Source organism: Argiope bruennichi, chromosome 1, assembly GCF_947563725.1.
Source record: "Argiope bruennichi chromosome 1, qqArgBrue1.1, whole genome shotgun sequence".
Taxonomy (NCBI): Eukaryota; Metazoa; Arthropoda; class Arachnida; order Araneae; family Araneidae; genus Argiope; species Argiope bruennichi.
In genome coordinates this window covers 4842129-4868606 of record NC_079151.1, presented here as the reverse complement: position 1 = coordinate 4868606, position 26478 = coordinate 4842129, and the positions used below count along the sequence as shown (strand labels likewise).

The 26478-nt window shown below is 31.5% G+C and overlaps 2 protein-coding genes across 3 annotated transcripts in view; one reads left to right on the top strand and one right to left on the bottom strand.

Annotated features, from left to right (window-relative positions):
• The window catches only part of LOC129964103 (uncharacterized), a 39693-nt gene extending 24322 nt beyond the window's left edge, over positions 1 to 15371 (top strand). For both annotated transcript variants that reach the window (XM_056078789.1, XM_056078797.1), the window contains exon 2: positions 13415 to 15371. In XM_056078789.1, coding sequence (XP_055934764.1) covers positions 13610 to 14317 — 708 coding nt within the window. In that variant the 5' untranslated portion in view covers positions 13415 to 13609 and the 3' untranslated portion in view covers positions 14318 to 15371. The remainder of the gene's footprint in view (positions 1 to 13414) is intronic.
• Positions 15372 to 18393: 3022 nt separating this feature from the next.
• Positions 18394 to 26478, bottom strand: part of LOC129964084 (calcium/calmodulin-dependent protein kinase type II delta chain-like) — a gene marked incomplete in the record, with an annotated part of 190481 nt that continues 182396 nt past the window's right edge. Inside the window, 2 exon segments of the mRNA XM_056078767.1 lie at positions 18394 to 22581; positions 24310 to 24424. Of these exon segments, the coding sequence (XP_055934742.1) occupies positions 22452 to 22581; positions 24310 to 24424 (245 nt within the window).

Here is a 26478-nt window from a genome sequence, read left to right as displayed (position 1 = left end):
AAGTTTCAAGTTGGTAGAAACCACCTTCTGTCACATTCCTTAAAACTGCCAATATATTGTGCGAATCCCACCGCCCCTTGTCGACGTCAGGAATAGGAACTCACACAGTCACTCTCCAAAGAAAGGGGATATTTTTTTGCTAATTCTTTTTGCATTTCCAGACTGATTTTAGAATTTATTTTACCTTCAACAATATTTTCAATTTTGAAACAAAGGGGGCACAAAATATCCATTTCATTGAGTCGGTGATTATTTCATATTTTTCCGGGTTTTCATTTGGCATTTTATAGAATTCCTACAAAATCTGTGAAATATGAATCTTTTCTTGCATTGCCGGCTAGTTTTAGGCATTATACACAATGCCTAGGCATTCTATAGAATGCTGGATGACATACTTTGCTGGTAACATACATATTTGAATATAATTTAGATATGAAGATTTGCCAATTAAAAATGTAATGAAATAAAATTCATTTTTGCAATAGTAAAAATATTATTATATATTTATTAAATTATTATCTATATTTTAGAAACATTTGTATTTGTGCTTATATTTCTTTCACTCTTTATATTTATGTAAAGATATACAAAGAGAGAGAGAGAGGAATACTTTTGAATAAGAAATATTTGTATGTAAGAAATGAGAAATAGTTGTAAATAAGCATAAATACAATTTTTTTTAAAATATAGATAATATTTTTACTGTAACAAACCTTTGAATGAAAAATATTTTACTAGACATTAACGCCCGCAACTTTATTTTTAAATAAAAATGGGAGGAGTGTCGATGAAATCAAACATTTTTTTAAAGCTTGGAAGTTCTCAAAAAATGATTTTTTTAAAAAAACAGTAATTTATCGGCTTTTTTCATTCATCAGAAGTAATTTTTTTAAATAAATTATTAATAATTTTTTAAAGTGATAAAAATTTATTTAAACATCAAGAATAGCAACTCAGAGGCGAATAAATAATAAATATTACACACAACATTATTATGCAATAGGAATGGCAATCCTAAAGATGTGATTTCTTTATTTTATGCACGGAAATATAGTTTTTTATAAGTAAAAACTGAATTGTCAAATAAATTGTTCCTCTCAAATCTCCACTGAACTTGTGAGCAACGTCCGAAGACAATTTCTTCGTAGTTCTACGGCTTTTAAATTACTAATGAATTTTCGAATTTATTTATATAAATCAGCGACTGCTAAACCTAATTTTCCTCATGCGCCTTGAAAACTCTTTTTTTTCTTCACAATAAGAAATTTTTGTCAATGATGTCAAGTGTTTCGCTTAGCTTTAATCAAATAAATTGGAATTAGTAACATGAGTTATTTTTCGTTTCGTATTTCAGTCTTTCGTATGATTTTGCATTTAGAATGATTCATAAGGAAACCATTCCAGTGCAATCTGCCGGCTTTTTCCATTGAACTGAATTGTATGAAATGAGATTAAAATGACAACGGATTGATTTCATGAGTCTAGCTCCATGTGATATACATAGTGTATCTATGTGATCCATGTGATATACGTAGTGTGTATACATAGATATATCAGTGTGATATACATAGAATGAGTATGCTCTGTCCTCAAGTTCTGTGCTCGTGAAAGGTATTAAATATTTTAACACCAAGTTCTTGGTACTTTTCTTTCATCTCTATCCAGCAGCTGTCGAATACGCACAACTTTCATTTTTCTCACGATCTCTGGAAAACTTTTCTCATTTTAATCTCTCATGTTTTGTGATTTTCTCTCTTATGAAAATACTATCGTGTACTTCTAATAGTCTGCTGGTTTCTCCAAAATATACGAGTTTTTGGGCGGGATAACCTGGTTGGTAGGCCGTTGGATTAGCATCTCACCCCGACTCTCCGTGTGTGTAATGGCTGGTACACATATAAATCTGTCGCAGCCACAAAGTCCACCATGTCGAGACAATACCACTGGGGGTACTGGATCAGGGGCAATCGTTCTCCGATTCAGGTCTTAATTACGATCTGTGGATGAGTGAATGGAATGTATGAATGAAGTCTGCCCTGTGAAAAGGGCTGTGACGCATGAGTAGCTAAGGTGAAGATACTGAGACGCTAAAAGTTTGCCTGTCTATGACAAGTGCCAAAAGCAACAACAACAAATGGTTTTAAAATTTGTAATTTAATATTCTGTTCTGTTTAGGCTCTTTTTTCCATCTTTCACTTGAATATCCCAAGCAGTCGTAGGCTGAAATTCTGGAAATAGGAGCTTAAAATCTATTTTACTTACCTCACTGAAATTTACGACGTTTGATAGAAGGGCGGAATCTCAAAATGCATCTCACATTTCCAATTGTGTGGCACACTGTGGGTTTACTGGAGCTTGATTACATTTGGCAGAAAAACTGGGTAAACGATTAGAAAGTCTACAGAGAATGTATATTTCTCATTCTAATAAGAGGGTGATTAATAGATGAGGACTTTTTTTTTCTTTCTTTGGAGATAAACAACCTTTTTAACACAGTGAAAAAATTATTATAAGTAAGTTTTTAATGTTTGAGCTCTTTTTTTTTTTTTTTTTTTTTCTGAAATCACTTTACATCTTTTTGAATAATGTATAAAAATTTGCAGACTTTCGTTTGAAGTAAATAATTCTTTTTTGTGTACTTCTTCTAATATAAATATACTTCCATAAAAAAATTTGAAGAAATTTTATATAATTGATGCTTTGATGATAAAAATAGAACTATTCTTCAATACTAATAAATCTGACTGAATATTATACCATGTATAGTCGCAATTTATACTGAATATTAAAAGAATTTCTCTACATATAAAATATAACTTGTCATTATTTGAAACATTTCAATAAATTTTTCAATAAAACTCGCAATTATCATTATTAAATAATTTTTAAGAAAGTACTTAGAACATTTGTTTTTAGCAAATAGAGTAGAATAGCCACATGAGCTTGAAGATGATAATTTGTTTAGTTATATCCTTTGATGACATAATAAGCGTTTTTGTTTTTGTTGAATAAAAAAAAAATATATATATTAAATGGAAATTTAAAGACTCATTTAGTTTAATTTTGTATTTCTTATTAAATTTATTAGTAAAGTATTTATCCTAATAAAAGTATTTTATTCAGGATTTGCTGCAATGTTTCTTATTAAATTTATTAGTAAAGTATTTATCCCCTTAAAGTATTTATCCTAATAAATTAAACTGGCAATACATTTTTTAATTAATAAAAAGACACGCATATTTTTAAAATTTCCGGAACTATCTGCTATCTTTAAAGGAACTTTGAAAACATCTGAGGCGGACCTACCTGAAAATTTTTAGCTGATATTGTTTTGGATCCTACAAAAATTAAATCAGATCTTCAGTGATGTTGACTATCATTTTACAAGAATTGTACTAATTTTATTATCTTACAATTAATGAAAAGTAATCACATTTTCAAACTCATTGTTTGTAATCTTTTAAATAAATATATCTGCGAAATTTATGATCACATAGAAGCTTTTAACACAATTTTGATAATGATAGATGACAAATTGGTTCTTTCAGTTTTTCAAATCTTTAAAGTGTAGAAAAGGAAATTAGAAATCGGCGGCATTCGATTTTTATTTAAATGCAGATCTTTAAAAGTATATTGGACAAGAATATAACAGCCATTCATGAAAGTTTCATTCACCCATTGTTCCTCCTCTCGTACGTTGAACCACTTTAGCAAGTGATGTGAATTTTCTCAGTGTGCCATTTAGTATTTCGATCACACACTGAAGAAGCGGTCGCACTACGGAAGAATTTTAAGAACAAGTGATCTTAAATCGCTTATTGATATCCATCTATCGTTTCGTTTTATTAAATGAACGAAGCACGATATAAGGATCAAATTTGTATATCGCAAATGGCATCAGTAGGCATTCTGCAAATCAAAATTAAAATTTTTATAAATGTCTTCAGGGCAGCAAGTTTATAAATTAGTTCCTTTTTAATAAATGTTTTCAAAGAAAAGTTTTCTCATCCCATTTGCAACATTCTTCTCAAACGAAGCAATAATCGTTCTTTTGAAAATAACAAAAATGTGAGCATTGGCATGAAGTAATGCTAACTTGGAATGTTGGAAAGAATATTTCTCCAACATTTAAAGATGTTTCAAATTTTAATTTTAAATTAATAATTTCAAATACATAAGGGAAGTAGTATTGTAACCCGAAAATTTGATTTCAAAATTTGATTGAAATATAAATCAATTTTTAGTGAATAAAAGAGGAATGAATTTTAGACTAAATCAATCAAAAAGGAAGTTGTCTGTCTGTGTGTATGAAATCTAAACATGCTATGCGCTGAAATTTAGCATTTTGTATTTGCATCACAATTATAAACCTTTAGCAAATATTAAGCCAAATCCATCACAACATTGAACGATCGGTTCATTTATATGCGTGCTCCTTTTTTTTTTATGTCCAATAATAATGTTCCTGGATAAAAAAAAAAAAAAAAAAAAAAAAAAAAAAAAAAAACAGGCTTTTGTATGAAATATGTCGAAGCGGACACAAATGGTAGGTATCCGTAAGATCGTTTACGACTAGAACATTAGATTACATGTTATTAATTTTTAAAATATGAATGGTAAATGTTTTGAATAATTATTCAAAACTGTGTTTATTATTTTTAATTTCGAAATCTGTACATATTCTACCAACAATATTTGTACTTCAGATAGTATGTTTATTAATTCAAGCTGAAATGCGGCAATACAACGAATCAATGTAAAATATACCGAGTTAGAATTTAATTTCTGTGATGCAATACAAGCATTGCATTGCGACTATATATATTTTTTTTATTGACTTAGAATTATTTTAATAAATAAGGCCAAATACACAGGCAATAGGAAAGCTATATGGTGAAATTAGCATATCTCTCAAGTGAATACCGGAAATTTAATGGATTAAATAAGATTTTTATGAAATAGAGATGGCAACTGAAGATATTTACGCCGCAATTTATAAAGATAGGGTTTAAATGCGTTAATACGGCTTAAAGAAGATTTTTTTTGAAAAATAAAACGCAACTATTATTAAATCTTTTTGAAATCTGATGAAACGATTTTATAAATGTAATATTTAAGTTTTATGAATAAGAAATATAATGAGAAAAAATAAAATAAAAAAAAATGCTCTCGTTTTAACTTGTGTGCAGACTTCCTCAATATGACGCCATCTTCGATTAGCTTCGACTCCTTTCCATTGATAATTCAAAACAGATTTACAATTTTCATGTAAAGTCAACATTACAAATTATATTTTTTTATCCGGTTGCATCTTCCAGTTGTTGCATTTATACGCTTATAGGCTGGATCTCTGGAGTGGCAGAAGGGACGTGAGGATTGCGTAAAATCAGACGAGCTTCTTTTGATAAACTAGGTCTGCTTAAACATGGGTCATCAAAATCTGTCAGATATGGCTGCATCTCTTTTTCTCATCTTTTCCCCTAATAATCATAGCAATTAAATAGATGAAATTTTCGAGATGGTTGGGATAATTTGGTATATACATTTTATTATGACATCGTTTTTTTAAAAAATATTTTGCAGAAAAAATGTAAACGAGGATCAGTTTTCAAATACCCTTTTAAGATATTTAAATTTTCCAAATTCCTTTCTTGTAAACAACTCAAAATTCACATTATGAGGGAAAAAATTAGCATTTTAAACGTATTTCAACTTATGAATCCTGATGCATTAAAACACTTAAAGCCATGTTGTAGCAAGTTCTGATGCTCACGCAGTGCCTACATCAGAATAAATTCCAATCTCTACTTATAAAAGTGCATTCAGGTAGAACCAAGTCGCCAAAAAAGCACCAATTTGAGAACTGTGGAACATTAGTAAAGTCGGCGGAAATTTTCGATTCGTTACATTCAGTTTACAATTAATTTCGTGCTTTAATTTGATATATTAAAACCACCTATATATCCTAGCTTATTAAAATTGGTATCAAGCACTGCTTAAATGTTGGGTTTTTTTTTTTTGAGAATTTATTTCATATCTTTTGAATTCGTTTATTGATATTTTTTTTAATGCAGTTCAACTGTCTGACTCACAAGTCAATGACCCACGCAAATTTTTTAAGTTGTATTTAAAAATCTTGTCAGCTTATCACCGTTTGTTTTAAATCACTTTGAAATTAAATTTTGATATGTTGAATATTGGAAGCAGCTCTCTTGAAGATTATCGGGAAGGAAAAAGTTTGACATTTTGATTTGTCATAATATTTATAAATTTAAAGACATGCTTAATGTAAAGTGTTTTCAAATGCCGTCTTCTTTAGCTATTGTCTGTAAAATATGCTTACCATTAGTCTAAAAATAGTTCTAATTTTTTATCCAAACTACTAGGTAGAAATAAAATGAATTGCAGCTTCAATAGCTAATTTAAACACACCGCAAAATATTTTTTTTTTTTTTGAACCGTGGCATTTTTCCTTTGGAAAAAAGCATTATCAATATCGCTTACTTCTAAAATAGTTTGAAATGAAATTCATTTGTGCTATAATCATGTTCTTTTTTTATTAATTAAAAAAATTGAAATTTTATTGTGCTTTTAGGAATATAGTTAACCTGCTCTTTTAACAAATACGTTTTTCCCCCCCGAATATAATTTTAAAATGAAAGGAGAACAGAACAGTGTAGAACATTCTACACAAAAGCGTAAGTAATTTTCTTAACAGCCATCTTATCGCATCTTCCGTGAGAATATTTCAATCGTGTTTCTCGATAACAATTCTTCACAAACTGAACGTTATCCATGTGCGGGAACTCCGTTATCTTCTGAAGGGAAAGAAACTTCCTTCTGTTATTTTAGAGCTGCTTTCCGTACAAGTTTTTTTCCAACGAGTTCACTCACTTTTAAATGATTTCTCTTAAAAGTATTTTCTTCTTCTGTTCAGTGAAATCTATTGAAGAGAGAGCCACTGACAAAAGTAACGGATTTGATGTGGATGAAGTCGACAGAGCCTTGAAGATTTGACAGCATGTTTCCCACCCTACAAGCTTTTCTCCCTCCCCACTTCCACATTCAGTGAACGACCCATGTAACTGGCACATTGGAAAATGGGCTGAGAGGAAATGACAGTAGTTTGGATATCCAAAGTTCGAATCTACGCCATGCCAGTTGTGAAATATTTCTCTTATGGATGCCTCTTCGCCTTAGCTTGGAACGATCTGATTTTGCGAATGTTGAATAAAGCAGGGAGAAATTTTGCTTTTCAGAATCGTTGCTGTTGTCACACATTTCCGGCTTGTGAGCCATGAGCATCGATAAGATTAAATGGAAGAAACTCTGATCTTGGATATTGTGGTTATTCGCATGGTAGCCTTTTCTACCAATTCTGCTGTTTGATAAATTGTTACTTCCCCACTGCCTACCAATTTTTAATCTATTGAGAAGAGTGCCTACCATTTGAAGATCTTCACAAGCGTTTTGTCAAGTGGTTGCATGTGTTTCGGAGATTAAAACACGAAAGACACAGAATTTTTGCGGCTAAGTAACTTGTATCAGGATTATGTGTGGATCTTCCTCTGTGTATTCTGCTTATGAAATATATTTCAAATGTTCAACACTCGGCAAAGAATCTGACTGAATCCAGAGGGAGGGATAGTATTCTGAAATATTTCCAAGAGAAACTCCAGCTATTACGATCTTTGTCCTTTCTCTGGGGAACACAATGATTATTGGCCAGAGTTCAAGAACATTTTATGAATTTGCGTTTTTCTTTCAGGAAACAGGTTTCACATACTTGCTATTCACACTGGTGTGCATTAGCATTGAAGTCTTGTATTAAAAGAAATTACATTCATTCAACTTTAAATTTTATAACGTCATATAGATATTCAGGTTAGAATCGCACATTTTATCTTAGAGACAAAACAAGATGCCCCTTGAAAAATAAATGAAGCCACTTTTGTACCTGGGCATTTTTTTTTATTCAGAAAAGATCATTTCTAACAGAAATTTAAATATTTTCTTTAGATTTTGTTTACATGTCCTTTCTCTTAGTCTACAACAAGTTATATTCAACTAATAGTGAGCGATATTCAACTAAATAATCATCTGCATTAGAAATGAAAGTATGCATTCGCCGTAACGTGTCGTTGTTTTTGATAATCCCATTATTTTTTCCCTACTCATTCATTTTAATCTGACACTTGTGTAATATTTTGTGAAGAGACCCGATCAGAAAATCTTTCTGCGGTAGGTTCATACTACTCGAGCGAACGTTTTCGAGAGGAGCATAACTCTTAGAGAAGCCGGCATTCAACTTCGAAATCGGATAGGAAATCAAATAACAAACGTAAATTTAGCCCTTTACAATCGCTATCATGGTCACAAATGGTATGAGATTATCATTTGAACCTGTTGCTACTGGCGATAGGCGAGAATCGAACTCGCAACCTTTGGGTTCGTAGCCGAATAACAAGACCACTAGACAAAAGAAATTTCTCATGTCTCGTAGCTGTTTATCTGGCTTATAAAGAGTCACCACATTACTCCCCCTTCAGTTCGTCGGAGGTGAGACGAACGATTTTTTGTCCTGTTTTTGCTGTTATTAGTGGTGATATATTGGCTGTTGCGCCTTATCCATTTTTTTTTTTTATTGGCTGATTATTTATCAGCTTCCTTTATTTATTGGCTGGTTATTTATCAGCTGCATTTTTTATTGGCTGACTATTTATCAGCTTCATTTTATTTATTGGCCGATTGTTTATCAGCTTCATTTTTTTTTATTGGCTGATTATTTATCAGCTTCATTTTTTTTTTCATTTTTTATTGGCTGATTATTTATCAGCTTCATTTTTTTTTCATTTTTTATTGGCTGATTATTTATCAGCTATGATTTTATTTATTTCTGGTAGAGGGCGCTACAACAGTTGTAAGAAGGTTTTTTGAGTATCGCGTCATCGGGTCACCAATGTTGCTATTGGCGATAGGCGAGAATCGAACTCGCAACCTTTGGGTTCGTAGCCGAGTAACAAGACCACTAGACAAAAGAAATTTCTCATGTCTCGTAGCTGTTTATCTGGCTTATAAAGAGTCACCACATTACTCCCCCTTCAGTTCGTCGGAGGTGAGACGAACGATTTTTTGTCCTGTTTTTGCTGTTATTAGTGGTGATATATTGGCTGTTGCGCCTTATCCATTTTTTTTTATTGGCTGATTATTTATCAGCTTCCTTTATTTATTGGCTGGTTATTTATCAGCTGCATTTTTTATTGGCTGACTATTTATCAGCTTCATTTTATTTATTGGCCGATTGTTTATCAGCTTCATTTTTTTTTATTGGCTGATTATTTATCAGCTTCATTTTTTTTCATTTTTTATTGGCTGATTATTTATCAGCTTCATTTTTTTTTCATTTTTTATTGGCTGATTATTTATCAGCTATGATTTTATTTATTTCTGGTAGAGGGCGCTACAACAGTTGTAAGAAGGTTTTTTGAGTATCGCGTCATCGGGTCACCAATGTTGCTATTGGCGATAGGCGAGAATCGAACTCGCAACCTTTGGGTTCGTAGCCGAGTAACAAGACCACTAGACAAAAGAAATTTCTCATGTCTCGTAGCTGTTTATCTGGCTTATAAAGAGTCACCACAAACCTTTTATTTATTATTCTAACAGTAATGAAATGTGCTCAATAACTTCTCGTATAAGAGCAGCGGGAATGGTTTTCCCAAAACTTTCTCGCATGTTCTATAATGAATTCGTTGTCCCACAGAACGCTTTGCGTGATATGAGCGTACAGTAATCGCAGAATATTGACCTTTGGGTGATTTAGTATTTTTACTGAACATATCGTATAGTAATTAATCCGTGGCGTGCGGTTAAATGTATCCGAAAATCTAATTACTAATAAAGGTATTTGTCGAATATAGGAAACATTTCCCTAACGAAGTATTTATGCACTGTTCCTGAGTACATACCCTGTTTGCAAAAAATATATGATTCTACGCAAGAAAAATCGGGAAACAGTTTTCTTAACTAGTCATACATTTATTCATACTGAGCCACTCCTTATTTTTATACAATTTCCGAGAAGCATTCCATATCACGGTTACGAATATTTCTTCAATAAAAATTTTCTTCATAAACTACTAATTCCACAACAAACTCGCTGTGTTATAGCGTGATCGTTAAAATAAATTTTCTCTGCTTTTCCTCGCGAGCTACTGATCGCTCACACTTCTACTTTTCTACGTGAACGTCTACTTTTCTTGAATGCCAAGCAAATAAGAAATCGTTTCTGCATAACTTTCAAGATAACCGGAATGCGCTGCCATCTGGGGTTAGGAAGGTGAACTAATCCGATAGTATTTTAGACGTGTTTTTTTCCAAAACCGACTAAAACAAAAATTTGACCCAAAACTACACTAGTCACAAAATCACGTACTAAATTTGATATATTTAAGTTACTGCGTTTTTGAGTTTGAGTTATACATGTTTCTGAAAATAAAGGCCTGACGATCTTTCGTTGGATTTGACTCTTGCTTGATAGAAGCAGTTACACCATAGATGTTAGATGCGCGTACCGAATTTTATTCGCCTACCTCTCACCAGTTGCCGTGTTAACTTGTATTCGAACAGCCGGAGAGACAGACTTCCTCTGAATAGATTTTGCTCAAAATGTGGTTTTGAGTAAAGACCGTATGCCGAAAGCCATCAGTCTGGCTGAAAAACCTTTTGAGTTATCTTTGTAACAGACAGATAATTTAGCCCATAGTAAAATATTCTCTTATTTCCTGATCTAATTCCACTTTCGGTTTAATTAATTCCTTTGTAAAAATAATGCGATATCAGTACTACGTATCAAATGAAAGTGATCCCTTGGTTGCCCTTGACAAAGGTCAACACATGTCGCCACGTGGCCGGAAATCCCATGTTATATAAGACTAATGATCATTTGTTTCGGCCTTTTGCCTTTTCTAACTTCTGCTTTTGTGCCGCGCTGGGCCTTCTTTTAAATAATCATGCCTGTCTCACAAAAGAGAATAAAACGAAATTAAAAATACAAAAAAAAAAAAAGTCTATTCACTGCTTGTCTTCTGTCTGCTGCATTCTGCTTTAACCAAAATAACGTTACACATATATATAATATAATAAAACCTCATTTGCCATTTGAAGAGCTGGTTGTCTGCGAGTATTAAGAAACGAATTAGATTTCTTAAGTGTTTTTATAAGAAAATAAGCAAACTTTAAAAGGTGGAATAATGCCATCGCTTAAATCGGCACTGGACTCAAATACGGGTCTCGCTCCTCAGAAGAGCTCTTGGGAGATTTGAGTCTTCAGTTTCCTTCCATCTGTCACCAAACATCGTTGATCCTATAGTTTTTTTATCTGGAAATCTCCTTTAACGAAATGCTGCTTTATTGTACTCGATTAGACCTAGATTCCATCCTTGAGGGATAATATTAATAACTTGAGTCTTTCATTTGATTAAATATTTCCTCTTGTGATGCTTCGAAGTGCACGTTGGAGTAAACGCTTTCTACATATTGCACTTTTAAGCTTGCATTTATGTATAATATAATTCTTGCACTCACAAGGTGACAGCTTATTTCATCAACATTGAAAATCCGGATTCCGTATATTTATTTGATAAATTTTTGAATCATTGAAATAAACATAAAATTGTGCAGAAATTTTCTCGAAGTTCTGTCATAAGAACATTGAAATTCCTATATGGAATCTTACAAAAAATTATTTTTAGATAAAACGTTTTCGTGTTGCATTTGGTTATCTTCGTCTTGTGCATATAAGACAAACTTCTTAGGACAGGGAAAAAAGGATATTAAAACTCAGGAGTTTTCTTCCGAATGTCGGCTTAAATAAAATAGCGCGTTTTGCGTTTCGCACAGGAGAATTTTGGAGACATTTCCTTCCAACCCGAAATAGATGTATAACTTTAATATCAAAGCCACTAAGGTCTGAATTATTGCGTTTGCGTGCATATGATCAAATATATAATCAGCTCATAGATGTAATGAGTTCTCAGTTATCTATAGATTATAGTTTTAAAGCGAAAGCCTTACAGTTATTTCATTTACAAACGCACAAATAAACACATAAACTTCAAATGCTGCGAAGGTCAGAAACGCCCGTTGTAGCGAACAGATCTACAGTCTCGATGAGATGCTTTCTCGTGTATGCAGACTTCCCTTTGACCTTTCCTCTAATAATTTGACAGAAATCTGCTATCGAATGTTAATTTGTATTAAATATTTATTATAAAGATCAAATATGAATTTTCTTCTGCCCAGCCTGTTGCGTTTTTCATTTAACATGCATAAGGGCCAACAATACAAAAGTAGTTTTTTTTTTTTTTTTTTTGTAGGTAGAACGTTAAACTCTCGATATCAATTTTTTTTTTTTTTACCGTTAAAGTGGGAGCCCCCACCCCCCGAAAAATGCTTAGATTACATTCAAGATTTGTCGAATGTGAATTAAAGTTAATAAGATTAACGCATTTTATACAGTAATAAGCTGTCTTTGGCGATCAGCAAGTTTGTCCAGATTATTGAATCTTGAAGTTGTTAAATCATGAACATGAAAGGCATCCTGCTATTCGTGCGATTTTTTTAAAAAATGAATTTGATTAAATCAGCGCACTGACCTAGTGCGAGCGCAAATCAAAACGTGCATGTATTTCAATTTGCGAAACGAAAATCACGGAAGTGAAAATCCTACTTAGAACCAACGTCCAAAGAAAGCCATTTTTTATCTTAATTTTAACACTGCCAAAAGTTTGTGATTGGTTGCAATGATGAATGAATTAAAATTTCATAAAAGTATGGTTGATGTTTTGATCCCGCAGAGTAATTATGGGGGAATAAATTGAAAACTGGATTCTCTACTTTGTTGAAAGGATCACTAGCAAAGTTTGAGCTAATAAAATTTTTCAACTTATTAATGTATCATAGTTATGAATTGTGTATTTCAATTAAAATTTTTTTTAAAGATATACAGAAAGGAAATTGAATAAGTGCGGCTGTAAAAACGTTAAATGAAATGCTCATATAATATAACAATTTGTTGTTGCCATTCCACGATAAATAACAAGAAAGATTTTTGTACCATTTACGTTAATGTTATATATGTATTTTTTTTTTTTTTTTACGAAAATAGGGGAAGATTTTTTTTCCCAATTATTAAGAATTTTAAGAAATAAATAACAATTTACTTATTTGCTTGTCACCTCCCCTCCCCCATCCTAAGTTTACTTTCTCAGCACAAACCAAACATGTTCAAATTATTCTCCAATATAATTTGGTGAAAATGATACTAGGTACCTTCGTGGTACAGATTCATATGTATACCTAGCATTATGTCTCAAAAGCAATGATAACATTTAATTTCACATTTATTTTCCAGGTTGTAGGTGTCCTTTTCCTTGCCACTGGCTTAATTAACTGTGATAGTTCTCAAACTATTAAAGGAGTGCATAAACATACTTTTCTTATTTATACTGAGAGTAGAAGCAAGACAAAGGACAAAGTGTTTCCCAGCAGCGGTGCTTCTACATTTGGACTCGGCAATATAGAATGGCCGAATGAAGAATACGAAGCAATGAAGTGGCCTTTCACTAAATCGGATAATACAAAAAAAATTATCAAAAATTCCGATAGCTTAAAATGGTCAAATATCGGATCTAGTCCTTTGGAATGGTCTGATATGGGATCTCTGAATCAAAACAAGCAAGATGACACCGAAAAGAATCCTGAAACAAACATTAAACCAACCGAACAATTTGATATGAGGAAGTTAATTTTGGAAATAGAAAAAAATAGACCTACTGCTACACCTAACAATGTGAAACAGCAACTTAAGGGAGTGGGAAAACTAAGACCAAATGTTGATTCTGAAAACATGAAAAAGGTGTTAACAGGTGTTGAAGAACTGCCACGAGAAGAAGAAATCGAATCTGAAGAAGACGACGACTCATACCAAGAAGAAAATGACAAAGACCAACAGATCACATTCAGAAATATAAAAACTAAGAAACCAATGGGTCACAGTTCCCCATCTTTTTGCCCAGAAGATACGTTATATCTGGAACACATAATTGGAATGAGGCCAATAAAATACAAATTTGTAGAGAGCGGTACAGTTGGAAATGAAAATCAAAATCAACATGGGGAAAGGAGCCGACAGCAGAGCCCTCTTTCCAGAATTAAGAGCAGCGGTACTCGAAATGTACGATTCAGAAACGAAATTCGTCCAACCAGAAGATCTCTTATACAGAAGCTTCGCACCCTTTCGATTTTCCGTAACTAATAAAAGTTGTTTTAATTAGAAATTTTATACTGGAAGCCATGCAATTACAATCGATAAAAATTGGCATCAACTCGAAAGATTTGCATTCCTTCCATGTCGTTCAAATTATTTACAGGAGCATAGAATCTTTGGAGTTAGGAATTATTCCCCTGGAACAGTGCAATAGCGAATGCCACCAACTAGTTTCTGCATCTTTGGAATCAAAATATACGGAAAGGGCAATTCTTAACTCTAGCAAACAAAAACCAACCACGAATATCGACCCAACCGTTCTAGAGATTCTAAAAATCACAGACTATTTCTATCCGAACCTTCAACAATTATTTCACATAGACTGGGATTTTTACATTGCTGGAAACGAAGCTCACGATTACATTACAAGCTTCAAGCTGGAATTTAACGTTTTATTAGGTATATTATATAGTTGCAGCTATGCCTACTGTGTAACAGCCATAGAACTATACTACAGGATACTTTTAAATTTTCCATCATGCTCAAAGAATGAACTTCACAGGAAGAATATTTACTCAAAAATACGAGAGTGGGGAAGAAAGACGATATTTAATCATGCGGCACGATTCTTTTAAAGATGATTCTTTACGCAATGCAGACCATTTTGCCACTGGTATCGTTTGATGGCAGATGCATTCAAAAGACTCCTGTATCATTTTCTCACAAGTATTATCATGAATGAATATCAGCGAATGGGAAGCCTCAATGTGCTGATATTCAAATAGAATCAAAGTACTTTCAGCCGTCTTGCTTGATAAGAAGAAATTAAAAGAAGGGGACCCTCAGAAAAAAAAAGTTCTAGATATTAAACGCGCAGTTTCATGAAATGCGATCTCTACTCGTGACTCCGTTTTGTACGTAACTACTTGACCCATCAATAAAGGAGCAGCAGCAGTTGCTTTAGCAGAGTACTGAGATGCCTACCGGAAAGGGTTTCGTAAGTAACGATGTTCAACTACCAATCTTTCTGTTTTAATGTGTCGCTTTCATCAATAGCTGCTGTTTCAGTCGATAGTTCTGAATTTTATCCACTTTTATTTAACTAGGCTTGCTTCATGCTTGTAAAAATTAATAAATTTTGCTATCGATTTTCATGGTGAGCTAGTTTTGAAATTTTGTTAATTTAAATACTTTCCATGACAATACAATGTTGTCCTATTTTCAAAACTTAATAATTAACACACAATTATTAATTAAATTTTGATTGAATGGCATCAATGGATAAAGAATATGAGAGAAATAGATTTGAAGAACCCATAACATTAATAGTAATAAATTAAAAATTAAAGAATAAATCTTTAAAGTTCAAGCGACTAGTATTCACCCGAGTCAAGCCATAAAACAAAAGAAAAAAAAATTAACGATCAAGCGCAAGCTTTCGATCTAAATACCAGACTCATGCTGAGCCCCCTCCCATTTGAGGATCTAGAAGTAAGAAGGTGCAAGTGTTTTAAAATCATTAGTAAATGCCACATGGTATGTCTTGCATAATGATCATCAACCAACGAGCCAACTTTTTCCCGAAATTGCTTCATATGGATAATGCACTTCATGATCTCCCTGATTATGATCTTCATAATCATCTCAAGGTCCAAACAGTGAGAGTGGTCTCCCGAAAACCTTATCGCATATTCCCTGGCGAGAGTAAATTTGTATTTTTAAAAACGATTTTCCCCAACCGATCGAAAACAAAATTTGATGCATAACTGCAATTGCAGTTAAAAAAATCATATACCAAATTTGATGTATTTAAGTCATTACGTTATCGAGTTTACATGCCGCTAAAAATACGGACCAGCAAACGATCAACCCCTTACTGAATTTGGCTTAAAGTTTGGTACGTTTGTACAATATAGGTGTTGCACCTGCGTATCGAATTTCATCCATCTAGCTCTCTTTGTTCTGCAATTATCTTGCTAACTAATATAACTGCATACCTTGCAATTTGATGCTAAAGTGAAATGTAACGACCGCTTACTATGCTCTGATCTATGCTAATTGCCTACGAAGGAAGAAAACAACTTGAATGAAACGTGCAAATGAAAAAATCATTTCGTTATATTGGAGATTATCCCCGTAAAATATCAAGCATTTCTAACAGAAGTATTATTCGTATAATGTTGACAATGACGAAATCGGCTGCAACTTAGTGAGAATCGTATATAAAAAAAACTATAGTCCAATAAGAGTTCAAATAAAATGAATTGCATTTGAGAGCTACGAATAATGTTTTTATTTAGTCTATAGGAAGGAAGTGAAAGAATAAGCTTTTGCATATCATTGGAAGAAATATTCAGCTTTCGTCACCATTTATAGTAGAATGTTTTAGATATTAGATTAGTAAGTGGAATAATGGAACATGAAAAAAAAAAATTATAAAAATGTTGCAGATAAGAACATATCGCCAATTTCGCCGTGCTACTGAATTTGATGAGTTATTGCTCGAAAAAATTAAAATTCACCAACCGATGTGCTTTTAAGTTTCGAAATGTTCCAGCTTTCACTTGCACAAAGACCATTGTATAATCACAATAAATCGATGAATCTTAATAAAGTTTCCGTTTATTTTAATGATTTAAAACATGTCTTCACGAAAGTGGAAAGGAGAAAATTATTCTTAAAAAGAAAATAAACTTAAATTACAGTTATCGCACTCAGATGAACATATACCCAAATAAATTTATATAGAATAAGGAAAAATTAAATATGAAATATTTCAAAAATATAATTTTTAATTTTTTAAAATAATATACTTTGTTTCACAGAGTTTTTAAAAAGATATTTGATGTATTTATATTTTAATACGTATGTATAAAAATTTTCATATCTTTAAGTTAATAATTTACAACAGTGCCTAATAGAGCCCTTAAATGATGGCAAGAAGAAAAATTCTGAATGTCTTACAGAAAGAAGTTTTTCTTGTTTGCATTCGGCAATTTTTCAAATAATTACCACAGGCGACTTCCCATGGGCAAGAGCAAACATACCTAAGGCTTTCCATTTTTCATGCAAGATACTGTGAGGCATGTTTTTGCAGTCACTGCTTCGAGTTCGATAACTGCACGGTGAGCTATCCCTGTGGCTATATAAATCGCTTGAAATTATTTCTTCTATTTTCTTTTTATTGAGATAGGTTGTAAATTCATTTTCAGAAAGATACACTGTTTTAACAGCTTAAAGAAGCGATAATTTAAAACCTCTTTTATGCATTTTTTAAAACACATGAAATGACCAGAGTGTAGTGATTGCACTAGCTGTAAAAAGGAGTCGACAACATAAATGCTATGAATTCTCAGTTAAGAAAACTCGGTGCGCAGTAATCTGTTGGTAAAAGACGTTAGCGGAAGTGACATTTATACAGTTGATGGAAGAACATATATATGACTCGATTTTAATAGGGAACAAGAAAGCACATTTGGCACCCATGACTAGGTCATTCACATTTAATCAGCAATGCGCCTGAAGATCTGTATAGTGCTAACAGAAATTCATTAACTACGCACAGAATCTATTTGTAGGAATCCGTGGTCTACGTTTCATCTAAAGACATGCCAAAATTTATGACAGTTGTTATTTAATATACGCAGCCTTCTGATATATATTTATACATACTGTGTGTCCAGACTTTAGCACTTCGTTAAGAAGTGGTACGCCGTCTATTTCCGCAAAAAATACGAGTTCATTGTATTGCTTAATTTAAATATATCCTCCTTTCATCTCATCTCTCTCTTTTTACAAAATAAACATTTTACAAAGTGTGCGCAAAAGCATGGAGGGTTTAAGAACCTGCAAATGAACTTTATATCTGTATACCATCTGATATACATAATCCTCTAAATCCTCGTATCCGCCGTGGATTGGTTGGGTTTATTTATTTCGGATACGCAACCATCTGCTGCATTGAATAATATCGCCAGAACCACTACTACACTTTTATATCTGATTGTTTTTCACTCATGTCAATAACTGCTTAGCGCCCTTTGAAACATTCTATATTGCCATAATTTAAGAAATTCCCGATTTAAGCAATGGACAGTGTAATGAATGGATATTTAATCAAGCAATTCAGATGCACAAAACACATTTTTTTTTATTGCAGATCATATAACAAATAAATACAATTTCAAAAAAAAAAAAAATCAACACAATTTATAACATTTTGTCATACAGTGTAGCCCTTTGGATTTTTTTCGCCACTGTACTTCAGAGATAAAGTACTTTCAGCTTCAGTCAATAACGATTAATTTAAAAAAAATAAAACTAAAGAAATTTTTATGTACAATTTATGTGAAAATTGATATACAAAATATAAATTCGGTCAACCTGAATCCTTTTGAAGTATTAAAGTAAACATATATAACAAATTCACATCACATAAAAATCGAATTAAATAGTCAATTGATAGCACAACATGCTGAACAGAAGCATGTAAGAAAAATTGTACTATTTGAACTATTCAGTTTTTCTTCTCTCATTTACTTTGAATAGGAATACTGTGAAACGGGAATGACATGCAAAAAATTCGCAACAACGTTAAATTGCACATCCTGAATTTAAAAACTTCCCTTTTCCAATCCGTCCTTCTTGTTTCGCTTGATAAATGCAAAGGAATTCTGACCTCGTTATCTTTTACAAAACACTACAAAAGTGAAGGCTAAAAAAAGTCACCTATTCTATATGGACTACATACAACCGGGCACATCGTATGGACGTAACAGTTAGAAATAGTGAGAAAAGGTTTCTAGGACAGTTATCAAAACATTTAAAAATACAAACTACCATTAAGAGTCAAATAGTTTGGTGGAAAAATTAGAAAAGCAATAAATATACTGAAATCCAAGTGATCGACATATAAAGGAGTGAAGTATACAAAAAAAAAGTCAAGACAATTTGCAAAGTGGCACTTTATTTGAGTCAATTTGCACTAATCTAATGAACCACGAGAAGGCATAAGTGCGAGAGACGTTCCTTGACAGGGCTTTGCTTTCTTTCTTTCTTTTTGTACCATTTCTTAGCAATGAATAGAAAAGAGATTTTTTGGTCCTTGGAACTTCTCAAATTAACATTCATCAGTGTCACTTATCAAAAATTGGGAACGCCTCAATAAATATCAGTGATTCTCGATTATTAATTGACATTTCACCAATACCCAATCAGTTAGATAACGAATGGCAAGGTAACAATTTGCTGCAAAAACGACTATTTATTGTGCTCAGCAAATCAAAACTAAGAACTGCCACATTCACCAGAGGTTTCGAATCAGTTTTTAAAAATCACCGCCTAGGAAAATATTATTTGAAGCTTTTAAAATTTTATTTTTCAAAATAGCCGGGAGCGAAACACCTCTGTCGACCAAATTTTTATTCTTGTAGAAGACATAATCAAAAAGAAAGGTATGAAGACATTGTGTATTATAAAGATACATAAATATAATGTTGCTAACTCTCAAACATTGTTACAAACAAAGCTAAAAACAATACTCTCTTTGTCAAAAAAAAAAAAAAAAAAAAAAAAAAAAAAAAACCAGCAGTAAACATTTTTTTAAAAATTGATTTATATTTATTTATTATTTAATCCATTAATTATTAAATAGTTGATAAATAAGAAATTATGCAAACAGATGGTTTCGATATTCAGTAGGAGATTTGAATAAAAAGGATGTTTTATTTTGCATCAGCTGCCTTTATGATCCAGGCAAGTTTAATGATACTAGTATCAAACAGCGAAAAAAAAAAAAGCAATTAATTGAAATTTTTATGAGGTCCTCATCCCGATTTGTCGTCAGTGTCAGTCACGCTGTATTTAGAATCAAGAAGCTCTAAACATGGTTAGAATCCAATTCAAAAAATTACTTCTATTCATATTTTAAATGATAAATATTATCAGCAGAGTTACTCTATTCAGTTAACATTGTTATTACTCTTAAGCATATATCACAAATCATATCAATAATTATTTTGAAATGTTTACTGCATTTTTGGACAGGATAGTGATTAAAAAAAAGAGGGAAAATCATCACATCATAGCGAAACTCGAATACAATAGGTTATTTCCCCCTAAAAATTGCATTTTTCAAACAGCAACTTTAAAAAAAAAATCACTTTACCTTACAGCATATATAAATTTTTTACCATTTTGCAAGTTGCTTTTTTGGTTCATGACGCAGGAGATAAATTTATCTCTGCTGCTTAAGAGAATCACTGACAATTGCACTTGTAGCTGAAGCTAGAAACACCAAAAAAGAAACAAAATGCTCCAAAGAAGAAGAGATGACACGCGATATAAAGGGCAATGAAATCACAAACACGAACACAGTGTCAGCCTCAACTGAGAAACGCACTCATTCACTGGCAAAAGCATAAGTAGACCATTTTGATATGCCTTAGAGAGAATTTAATTTCATTATACTATTTAGGATGCATATATAGTACAAACAGCATTTTGGAGAGCTAACACACCTGAACTACATAGATAGTTTCTGTTTCTGTATGATTAAAACATTTTATTAATATCATCTCCAGCTAGAGATGTAGATACAGCTTCAATATTTTCACTTCAATCATTAATTTAAATTTGTCTGCTAACATTATGCAAGATGCACTGCAGACTCATAAAAATAACAATCAAAATTATTTGCCAGCTCCATTAAAAATACACATAATTTCATTTACATGAAAAATTTTCATCTTTATTATCAAAACTAGTAATTGCCATTCAATCTTTTTTACGGTATTCCACAATCATAAAATCTGCGAATACGGAAGTGTAACAATACTAAATTTTTTCATGCTATGTTTGAAGTGGGATATTATATTTGAAGCTATGTATTCAGGAAACAGATTTCTGCTCAAATGTAACATTTTCAAAACAAATACCTGCACTTCACACAAAATCAGTGTTACGTCAATTCACCTTCACATTCTTTCAAACTGCTTACATCCAAAATTGTAAAAATTCCAACATTCTAATAAGATAATCTAACTGCAAATCATTTTATGATTCAATGGACATATTTCAAGGGACACGATTTGATGATAACAAATCATCATCTAATTGAATATCTATGCTCCATAATAAAAGCAAATAAATTAAAAATTGAATACTAAGTGCATTTTTTGACTTTTGTGATGGTAGGCTATCATGAAATAATAAGCTTTTGGAGTATAAAACTACCTACATTTTCTACAACACTTACTGCAATTTATATAAATCACATAATTACATTAACAACAATGATTTTGAACTGCTTAGAAGCATTCTATCAAAATTTGAAAGTTGTATTTTTTTTATTGCAATTCAACAAGTTCTTAACATTCATAGAGCTGGAAATAAAAGGTAAGCAAATACCATTTTACATTTCTTTTACAAGAAACGTTTTTATTGTACCTGTTTCCTACTATGAAGAGAAAATTTGAACAAAAGAAATCAGCGACTGCTTCTGGCAAGGCAAACAGTAAAAACTGATTAAAATCACTGATATTGTTTAAATATAAAATACTTGAACTTAATAAAAAGTGGAACTCTGATAACTAACAGTTCTTACAGAAGGTTATCAACATTATACAATATATTAAGGTGAACAAATAATAGTTTACAAATACACATGCGGAAAAGAATTTAAAATTCAAAAAGAACGTAGATTCAAATATAAAAATTCAAAATAAAAGTGAATGCTGCATTTCATACATATTTAAAAATCACCATTCAATCATAAAAAGGAGAAAAAAAAATTATTTTGATAGACTTTGAAACTGCAGAGTTGATTAATTTTGCTAAGCAATAATAATGATAAAATGTAAGCAAATGGGAATTCTAGCAATATACATATTTATACAAAACAGTAAAATAGCTATACAGAATAAAATCTAATTAATCTGTACAAAACATAATCATAAACAATATATGTTTTCCATTCGCACGTCTCTCGTCAGATCAATTGTAATTTTCAGACTTCCTTTAAAGACAGTATAAAACTTCTCTGCTATTTTGAATTTATTGCAAGTAGAATGTCGTACAAATGCAAAGTGAATGACGACCAAATGAGACAAATCAAAGTTGAAAAAGAGAAGCCAGAAGTGGATGAAATGATGGGAAGCTAAATCAAAACACCGAGTGGAGGCAGTTACTTGTGGACCGAAGTGAAAGGCGAAGATGCAGAGCCCGAGCGGTGGAAGTGGACGCTCTGCCACTTGCCGTCTCGCTTGTGCCAGACGCGCGTCTCCTCGCTCTGCTGCGTGTGGGCAACGCCGGTCCTGCAAGGGAAAGCTCGGATGAGTCGTTTGCTTAGTGAATTAACAACGACAATACAGTACTGTTCTTTCACGGATTCTGAACCACTCCGCGCTTTTGCGCACGCGCCAGTAGTTTATTAAGCCAAAAACAAGGGGGGGGGACGAAAGATGTTTACATTTAGCCGTAGGGCGAATCCAGATTATTCAAGGAATTTGGAGGCTACTCATCTTTCTGCATACCCCCCCCCCCTTGCTAAGAGGAAGCATAGAAAAGAGCTAGTCTCGATACTCTGAAAAGTAGTAATAGTGTCTACTTTACACTAAATATTGTTCTCTGTCATTTTCCAGGACATATAGATAGTCATTTATCCGCCATTTCTTATCTTCAACACCCTAGTGAAGCTGTTGTCTCGATGGGCAGGGTCAGATATCAAATAGACAACTGCTTAAGGAAACCTCTAGAACTTCTTGTAGTAATTCCAAAGAATTTTGATTTTATATTTCATTTCCTTTGTAAAAATCATGTACTCGAACTTATTGAAATTAAATTCTAGAGTCATTCAAATTTCAGATATTATTTTTAGATCCGTATATTGCCGTATTTAATGACGAAAAGAAAGAAATATGGCTAAGAAGACTTTGTGTGTGTGTATTTGTTGGCCAACCTTTAAATTATGGCGGGACGAAATCTCGTTTCAAATTGCAGATATTGACAGGAAAACAGAAAGACGGATATGTTCGAATTGAAATCAGTAATAATCTAATCTTTTCTTTCATCCTTATCAAGAAATGGTAACACGAGGAATAAGATAAAAGGGTCAAATAATCCATTGAATAAAAATACAGCTTCTTATTGATTAACTCAGTAAGAAGAATGAAATTCTAATGCAGTATGAAATATACATGAACTTATTACAGACATACACATGTATAAACTTTGATACAGAATCCGTACAATCTGAAAAGAAAAATTCAATCCCTTAGCTTGCAGTTTCTTTTCTATACAATTAATTAACATCTTCTGTTTTGTGACTGTTAGTCATACTAATTAATTGAAAATTCATACAACACTTGAGATATTTACAGATACACGAAGTCTTCGTATCAAATTCTAACATCTATGAATATATTCCTTTTAGCTGATCAATTTAAATGATGACAGGATCAATATTCTAGGATGGGCTAGTTTTGTTAATTATGAATCGTAATTAATAATTTAAGTCATAATTAATTTTAAGACACACTGATTTAATTAAGAATACATACAGCACATACAGTTTGCAAATCACACATAATTTTCATATCGTATTTTAATGCGTATGAATAAATTTTAGCTCATAGATTTAAAAGCCCATTCATTCTGGATCAGACACATGGTCTTTGGTTTAAGGCTTAATGGACAGTGTTTGTATGGCTTGGAAATGATTCAAAGGCAAAAAATTTAATAATTGCCACGTGTTTTTTAAAAATTTGAATATGTATTCCAAATAAAATATTATATCACACACACACACTACTTAAAAGAATTTGTTAAGACGTTAAATAGTGTTCATAAACAATAGGATAATAAAATGTTTTAATGTAACGTTAAACACACTAAAATCAAAATTGAAAAATTCAATGCTTTCTCATTAAAAAAAAAAAAAAAAAAAAAACTCCTAAAGAAGCAGTAAAGAAATTTTCCTGCAGTATAGAGCTACAGAGGCATTTTAATTTATCCCATTTCTTCTTTGAAACTTCGTAACTTACTTATCGATGTATTGAGTGAGACGAATGTATGCAACACAAGCGCCATCTTCCCCCAAAAGATGAACGGTAGGATTAAGGATTGTTGTATTTAAAGACTTGCAGTTCTTTCCTGAAGCTACAAAGTACACATGTCTTAACATTGGATTTTAAATGCACACAAAGAAAAGAAATAATGCAATTCATTAAAAAGAAACAAACATCAGCATTATACACTGAGCTATGTTTCTAGAAAATAAAACAAAATCCGTAATTAAAACCATTTAAATATTTTATAAATGATCATTGGATTATTAGAGAATTACATTGGTTTAGAAATTTAGCATTAGAAATAGAAAGTAAATGTTCAATATAAATGAAGTTAAGAGCAAAATTTGTGTCGCTTATGAAATTGTTAACTACATATAAACTTTCCCAAATATTTCCACAGTAAAGAAACTATCTATTTAGTAAGCTATGCTTTTCAGAAATTTGTATTCAAAGATTATGAAGATTCTAAAAAAATTATTGTTCCCAATAACTCTTCATTTATATTATTACGAAAATTAATGGACAAAATAGAAAATTTTAAACTCTAAATCTTTTCTTTTAAAAGAAAAAAAAATATTTGCAATTCTAATGAAAAATATGAAACATTATTTTGAAATCCTGTGTAAGAATTTCTAATAAAAAATATTTTCATTATATGATGATTTAGTTAATATTCTAGGATGGGCTACTTTTGTTAATTTTAATCAGCTATATATCATACAAATGATTTCACACACAAAAGCAGAATAATCATTAAGCAAACTATAAAATAAATAGTCACAATAAAATAAAATATAGCAAAACTGAAAAGTGCATTAACTATTTCTTCAGATGTCTGATTCTGCTTAAATACAGTTTAAATAATTGAAATATTTTTAGACACAATGCTTGTTAAACACAATGATAAAAAAGAAGTGCAACTAACAAGTACCAAACACATACTTATAAACTTAAACAAACAAACAAAAACGAAGAAAAAAAAACAAACAAGCAATACAGCCAAATACATCGATAATCTGGTGAAATGAAACAGATGAGTTTTTACTGCCATTGATCCGGTGACAAGTGAATTTTCCTAAATTTCTATAAAATCGATTTTTGTTTAAGACAGAAATTTAACTAGCAATACTTAATCATAAAGTATTATAGAATGTAACATAATAGTTTAAAGAAAATTAAATGAGCCTATATATAAAAATAAATAACAAGGAAAATAAATTTTTGAATTTTCATTGTCCAAAAAAGAATTCATAAAAGATAATAAAAAAGAACGATATAAATAAGGTTATATTAGCAATATAAATGAAAAAGACGCATGTAAATAATCAGTAATTTCCTATCAAAGACATTGAGTTGAGTAGACGAGGACTAATCTTATAACTAAGGCAGTCATCAGATTAACAGCAATTATTATATAGATACATTGATGAATTTTTCCACAGAATTCAGAGACTAGGATATTTACAAATGTAACAGAACAAAAAATTCATTTCCCCCCCCCACAAGAAAGTCCATTTATTAAAAGCATTTGAACAACTTTTATCAATTTATATAGAGATAAGCATTGCTGAGATATCAAAACAATTCTATTTTAAAAACTAATGAAAGATATTCTTTTTTTTTAATTGAATGATTCACAGAATCCAAGAAAAATTTTCATAATCCAGCAATTAACTTTTGGAAGAAAATTTTAAACAATTTTGGATGGAAATTATAAAAGACAGTACAAAAGATGAAATTTACAGAGGAATGGAAGAATAATTCTTTTATTTATAGTTTCATCACGAAAATTTAGATCTTAAATCAAAAATTTAGTTTTTTTATTTATTAATAAAAATGATACTTAAATAATCTATAATACCAAAATAAATAAATAAATAAATTTAGACAAAAAAGGGGTATTATTAAAAAAAATGGAAAGAAATAAAAGATAAAAATTAATGTTTCTTTGAATACACCCCAACGCAGTAGAGCAGCATTGGCTACACTGTCATTTCCTGGATTACTTCCAGATTATCCATGTTATACTAGACACAGAAACTAAAAACACACATAAAAACATTTATGAAGCAACACTTCAGTCACTGATACACAGTCATGCAGAAAACACTTTAGGCTCACCATAAAGGATTATCCCAAAAT